The sequence below is a fragment of the Drosophila sulfurigaster genome, chromosome 2L (assembly GCF_023558435.1).
Source record: "Drosophila sulfurigaster albostrigata strain 15112-1811.04 chromosome 2L, ASM2355843v2, whole genome shotgun sequence".
Lineage (NCBI taxonomy): Eukaryota > Metazoa > Arthropoda > Insecta > Diptera > Drosophilidae > Drosophila > Drosophila sulfurigaster.
This window is the reverse complement of record NC_084881.1, coordinates 10,763,045-10,769,883: the sequence shown is the minus strand read 5'-3', so window position 1 is coordinate 10,769,883 and position 6,839 is coordinate 10,763,045. Positions and strand designations below refer to the sequence as shown.

The window sequence follows — 6,839 nt, the reverse complement described above, 5'->3', positions numbered from 1 at the left end:
GTGGGTGTATTCATGTGTATCACTCATCATATGAGTCTGTATGTGTTGTGTGACAAGTGGAAAATGGTTTTGTTTCGCTTAAAGGCTTAAAAGCTTGCTGCTTTGTGGGGACCACAACCATGTGTGAATACCTTGGAATTGCATGGCAAATTGTTCTAGTCTAAAACACAATATTTCTGAAATTGTAAGTACAGAATAATCAAAAAGATAACACCGAATGCGAACGACATGTAAACCCGAAGGACATAGATGACATAGAAAATATGTTCTTGAAAGTAATATAAAGTAATTATACAATTTAGTTTTGGCTTTACATTTTTTTTTTTTTATATATAAAATTAGTTAAATTACCGAATTTAGGATATTTATCGTTTACTTTAAAAATTGTAGGTCTAAAAATGTTTGAATGTTTTCATTTGCACAATCGAAAGCGTAATTTAAATTTGTTTGGCAAACTCATTGATTTTCAAACAAACTGTCCAAAACTCGACTGTAAATTGCAATCCCCTTTATGGCAATTAAATCGAAACGAAAATTCCAAAACCGTAAAAACAGTAAACAACATTGTCACTTAATTTAATCACATTTATAAAAAACCACTAATTGACTTTTGAACGTTAATGCTCGAGAACCATTGAAAATGCTACCAGACACAAACACACACACACATATACACACACCAGACAGTGCCATAAACACACACACATGCATTAACACTCAAATTATTGTACATGGCTAGAATTCAGGACAACAAAATGTTGCCATAATTGGTATTTCTGATATGCATAAAATTTTGGCCTGGTCATAAGCTGCCATTCCTCTCTTTTTCTCTCTCTCTCTTTTTAGCTGTGTCTCGTTCCTGCGCATTTATGTGTGTGTGTCTGCTGGTGTTTATGTGAGGCTAATTAAATTATTATTTACCACAAAATAGCGTTTCATGGCAGAGCAGCAATATCTAAAAGATACGTGAGTCAAAATATTGCGCTACATTGTTTGCGTATGCATGAAACAATTTTTGTCAATTTCTAAATTTCTGACAAATTTGTCATATTTCACATTGGTCTGCTCTGGCAGCATATTTCATTAATTAACTCAAATTGGCGATCATTTGCGGAACACCCGGAAGCTATAGAAGGGAAAAAAAGGCCAACGAATTTATTTTGACTAAATTTTCGATTAAGCATTTAAATTTTAGCCTTTGGCTACCTAATATAATTAATTTGTTTTCGTTGTGCGCTACTAATATAGTATCTTTTAGTTGAAAATATTCCATTATTAGTGCTGAGAATTTGCTGAAGTGTGAAGCATTAAATAACTTGCTAATTAGAAGATGCAAATTGGCTTCGTTAGGCGTTCAACAGGAAATTGTTGACTGACATTTTTATTTCACTTCAATAATTGCACAAATCCTTTGCACACACGCACGGATGCAAATCCTTTGCAGAATTCACGAATATTCCGATAGATTTTATAAATATTTTATTATAGGCTGTTGCTGTTGTAGTTGTTGTTGTTGGCACAATACTTGACTTTTGCTATACTTAGACCTTAGACAACCCGAATATTTGCCAATTTATTTTAATTAATGCTGAATCAAATAGCTTTACATGTGCGAGGGCGGCTTGATTACTTTATTATCCCTCCATTCGTTTAAGAATTAATTGCATTTCCAATTCATGAGCTACCCTCGTAAGTGATTCGCAAAGGCTGTATTTCCATTGATGTCAGTGCTAATTGCCACTACAAAATTGCATAGCTGGCACTTTTTTGCCAAGGATTTGAACAGATGACATATTTCGTGAAGTGTTGGCATAGAAATGAAAGTAATTGAGTCGATTCACCTGCCGTGCGTTTAGGTTAGCATGGCTTTAATTTAACTACGAATAGCAATACAAAAATATGATAATATAATACAAGTAATTAATAAGGCATTTTTAGAGAAACACAATCATAACCTAACTAAAATTATTACTGCAATTCGTCAACAAATAAATTACTTATTTATATCCAAATATATTAAGCAATTAAATTATATAGTAAATCAACTTATATTACTATCAATAAAATCACCTTTATCGAATGAGTGTGAGAAACTGATAAGCCGGGTAAATGCCGCATAGGAGATTGCTGACTGATGGCACTTTTGAGTAAGAGCATCTTTACAAACATCAGAGCTCAATCATTGATACTTCATGTTTTGTTTTCAGATTGCGCATTTCGTTTATTTTTCACACGCTATCGGTTTTCAATGAATTTTCAGATTTTCACTTCAGTACTTGTGCACTCGAAAGTGTGCGTCGGTTTTTCATCACGACTTTGCAGTGTAAACATGACTGACTCGCGCTCTATGCATATATGTTTGTGTGCGAATGTATGTGTGTGTGAGTGGCTGTGTAAATGTATGCATATAGTATGTCCTGCTATCCATTCACTTCCTTTAGCCTCCATTCACCATTCCTCCTGCCAGGAGTTGCCAATCAATGTTTGTGCAAAAATATTTGCTTCTCTTATTTTCCACACTCTTAGGCCGCTGCGTGTTTATTTTGCGTATGCGCGTGTGTATGGGTGTCTGTGTCTGTGTATATGTTTTGTTTTTATTTTCAATAAATCGGTCCAAGCACGCCGTACTGCTCGATTGCAGTGGATTAAATTATTAAAAAAATTGCTCGAGTGCACAAACAACAACGAAATGCGAGTGGCATACGCCATGTTTCGCAGTTAAAAAGCGCGTAGATACTTTAATTTGATTAACATTTAAATTGATTGTGCGGCTACGCAAATTGTGTTATTGGCCTCTGTTCAAAAGTTGCATACACTTGGTTCATTTAAGATCACTTGGAATTTACATAGAACTATCTGTAAAAAACATTCAGAGCTTTGCTCAGGATTTCGTAATAATTAAAAAAGTGTTTTTTATAAATTACTTGATCATTGAGTAACATATGAAAAAATGCGTAGAACTAATTAATTTATGAAAACATTTAATTTAAATAATTTATTCTTAATGAACACCATTTTTTTGATCATTGAAACTAATTATTTACAAAATTTCGTAAAAATAAGTTATCACCAAAAAAGAAATTTTAGTTTTCATCAAAATTAAATATGTATTTGTATTTTATTGTATTTCTATTATATTTTTTTTTTAACTGCATTTGTTTTTATATTTATGCTATTTTATTTTATTTTATTTAAAATGTATTTGCTTCCTCTATGCCAAATAAATATACCCAAATAAGTGTATAAGAGTGTTATCAAGATTCTGCGTTAATTCGATGAGAATTTCCCTAGACGATATGCTGAATGGTCAAACTAAAAGGCTACAATATGCCCGTCCTACTGTGAGCACAGTCCGTCAATTTCTATATGAAATCACATTTAATTTCCATGTTCTGTGGAGCAAGAAATGTAGCCAAAAATAAATAGCTTAGGGATGGCTGCCAGCCAGGTTAACCAAAGCTCAAATAAAATTTCAGCTGCACGCCATTTTCATATTAAATAACTTTGTATATATTTCCGGTGCTCTTGCGACGAGTTGTTCCCACAGTTTCTGCTTTTTTCCTTTCTTTTTTCTCTGTGTTGGTTGTGTGTTTGTGTTTTGTTTCTACTGAGAGTCGACAGGTGAACAAATTCACAGGATTCAGTTCAGCTTTAAGAGAACCACATAATAAACTTGGTACCCAACAAACATTTCACTGTTCTAGATTACTTTTAATATTAAACATGTAATAAATCAAGTTTTGGTAATAGAAATCAATTAGTTTGCTTTGTATTCATACATTTTGTAGCTTATAAACCAATGTTTGGTTCTCCTAGTTCTCGTTCTGGTCCAGAATCAAAAGCCATATCAAAGGCGAATTGCCATGCAGGGCGCTTCAAAGCAGGCTAGGTTGAAATGTAAAGACTGGCAAACAGACATCCAATGTAAACGGCCCGAAGGGTGTTAGGCTGTGAAAAGGATGCCTGCAAATGTTTTGATAGTAAGTGTTACTCTTGTTTACGGGGATTACATGAATGTGGGGCGTACCCTTAATGTGTGGCTTGTTTGAGAGCGTGCGTGTATTTGAGTGTGTGTAATTGATTTCTCTGACAGACGCATGATTTAATGAGGACTGTTTAATTTTAAAACCTTATCACATTTCAAATTTGATTTACAATTTAATAAACTATTCAGATTAAGCAAGAATATTTTATTTATTATATTAAATGGAAAAAAGCTATGATAATATTATTAATAGAATAGTGGCATAAAAAAGTTAATCAAGAGTTTTAGTACTTAAAATTAATTACCTTTAAATTAATGAGCTCATTGTTTATTTGTTATCTGTATTAAAATATTTTATTAAATATATGTAAATTTTATACTTAAAATTACTAAGGAATAATTTATGAAATCTTTGGCCTTAAATATGTAAAAGTACAAATAATACATATACTCACGCACAGAATATTATCACTCAATTTCGAGATTAATTAAACAAATAAGCTACAGTCGAGAGGGCTCCACTGTAAGATACCCGCTACCCATATTTAGTTTTATTTTAAAAATATAAAAAAATACTAAAATATACCTATTCAGTTCTACATTCAAAATATACCAAAGAGTACAGAATATACCAGATTTTCAGTCAAATTAACTAAGTCCCGATTGCCATTTTAGGCGTTTTTAGCGATACAAAACTATTTCTTAAATAGCTTCGACATTTTGTATTCGATCGATAATTAAATTCAAAATTATCTTGCCAATGTATAAATGAAACCCCATCGAAAAATGAAAGAAAATTCAAATTATGCATAAAACAAGTAATAAGAATGTTTAATTCAAAGCCTTATTACATTGATAATATACTTTGTAATTTGCTGAATAATTTATGCGATCAGTGGCCAGAAATAGTTTAAGTAAGAGCATTCTAATTGTAACATAGAATGTAAACAAAGAAAGTTATTTCATGAAAAAATCGTCAGCGTTGTTTATCGACTTATTGCTTACTATTTATTTAGGTCCTTGGCATAGCATTAACGTGCACCCATTGATTCGGATTAATATAGATATCGGAGACAGTGCCACGTAGCGTGTTAAAGCCTTGATTAAGTGGCACGGGTTTCGGCCGTTGAGCCGCACTCTTCATCCATTGCTGCCATGCAAGATTCGCCTGCTTTTTTCGCTCCTGTTGATGCAGTTCTTTCTCATATGCCATTCGCTGCTGTAGCTGACGACGTTCCTCCTCCTCACGGATTTTTCTCAACTCCCACGCTTGTCGACGCAGTCGTGTATGTTCCTCCAGTTTGGACTCTGATTTGTAATTGTGTGCGCTTTGTTTGGCTGCCGCAATTTGTTGCACCTGTTGCGCTTTTCTCTTGCACCATTCCCGTACTCTTTGTTCGCTGAGTTGACGACGTTTCACATCTTTTTCTAGCTGCTGTTGCCGCTGCTCTCGAGCTGCTTGTTGCCTGTATTGACATTGTCGCTTCTTCCCCGACAACCAATTGTCGTACGCCTCGTTCGAGTGCCGCAGTACCTTGAGTGGTGCCAATTGCTCTTGCTGATCGCCATAAATGGATATCGTTTCGGAGCCAAGTTCAAGAAAGGGTATGCCGCAGCTATGAGAATCCTGTTCGGCGTCTGGAGTCTCTGCGTACACCGACATCGGCTCCTCTGGCTCCCAGCTGCACATGGAAGTGGTGGAGCCCCTTTCTAGTTGTCGTTTCTGTATCTCTTCCTCATTGATGTTCATTCTTGGCTGGACATTTGATGTAGGTTCAGTGTACTCATTACTCTCCGACATGGAGCTATTTTCGCTGCTATTCTCCACGCGGGATTGACACAACGTTTCAGTTTCCAACTCCAGGGACCTGGGCGAGGTATAGCGCAGTGTGGACATCTCCGTGTCGGCCATCGAGTTGATCTCGCAGGACGATGCGGAGCCGGCCACAAAGCGTATTGTGCTTGGAATAGAGATCAATTCATGGCGCTCCATGCCATAAGACTTTATGTATGTACGCGATTGTGATTGCTCCGGTTCGTCCTCGCCAATACTTGGCATATTCATTATCTTGGAACGTCCTCCTTTATATAATTCACAATCAGCAAACTTGCCACGGCAGCTCATGCGACCAACAAATGCCATTTCGATGGATCTAGCAAATGAGTTCACTTTATGTTAATTGCTGCACAAATTCAACCGTCTTCTTACCAGCAAATCTATTAGTCCAAATGGGGGAGAATACGTCGTCTTCGTTTGACGATTCTGCACGCTTAGCAAATTCGAATAAAAGGAGAGAAATTGTAAAGCAAATAAAACTGTGTATAAGTGTGTTCAACAACAATCAGAATGAATTGCTGAAATGCTTCTAATGAAACTAGTTTCCACATTTTTGACAGCCAATTCAATGAAAACCATATTGTTCAAAGAAACTAAAATCGTATATAAGATTCTCTAAGTCTGCATTGAATGATTGGGTCAAATGTTTAAATTTCATTTTCATTTGAAAAACATCTCTTAAAAAAGTGAAAGTATTTTCAACAATTTCCTTCTTAAAAATATTTAAAGTTCAAACTATCCAATGCAATCTTAATATTAATGTGGACTTGTCTTAAAATCGATATTAAGGAACAACAATAAGCAATAATCTTTAAGCAAACCTCGATTGTGCTTGACAGTGAGATACTCGGTACCCATTTAAAAAAAAAAGAGAAAGACAGTGGGGTATTAATTTAAAAATATATCAAATCAATATACTATAAAAAATACTAAAAATATATTAAAATTTTTTTTTATTATTGCACTCTACTACTAGTGCAAAGTATGTCAGATTAGCAATTAAAGCAACTAAGAAAG

The 6,839-nt window shown here is 34.7% G+C and overlaps 1 protein-coding gene and 1 long non-coding RNA gene across 4 annotated transcripts; one reads left to right on the top strand and one right to left on the bottom strand.

Moving 5' to 3' along the window:
• LOC133846024 (uncharacterized) lies at positions 1–3,478 on the top strand. The gene is made up of 3 exons (XR_009894835.1): positions 1–285; positions 391–966; positions 3,240–3,478. It is a non-coding gene; the product is annotated as an uncharacterized LOC133846024 (long non-coding RNA).
• Positions 3,479–3,945: 467 nt separating this feature from the next.
• LOC133846002 (trichohyalin) lies at positions 3,946–6,355 on the bottom strand. Of its 3 annotated transcripts, none has more exons than XM_062280718.1 (3): positions 6,195–6,355; positions 4,991–6,138; positions 3,946–3,963 (listed from the first exon to the last, which is right to left on the bottom strand). In XM_062280718.1, exon 2 carries the CDS (start codon positions 6,126–6,128, stop codon positions 4,998–5,000), a length of 1,131 nt encoding a protein of 376 aa, XP_062136702.1. In that variant the 5' UTR covers positions 6,129–6,138; positions 6,195–6,355; the 3' UTR covers positions 3,946–3,963; positions 4,991–4,997. The 3 variants fall into 3 exon arrangements, with proteins under 3 accessions (XP_062136702.1, XP_062136694.1, XP_062136687.1); XM_062280710.1 differs by lacking the exon at positions 3,946–3,963 and adding an exon at positions 4,789–4,910; XM_062280703.1 differs by lacking the exon at positions 3,946–3,963 and having other exon boundaries at positions 4,789–6,138.
• Positions 6,356–6,839: the final 484 nt, after the last annotated feature.

What these genes read in the sequence shown, in the direction of transcription:
- LOC133846002 (XM_062280718.1), bottom strand. Translation starts at nt 6,128, where the DNA reads ATGGCATTTGTTGGTCGCATGAGCTGCCGTGGCAAGTTTGCTGATTGT.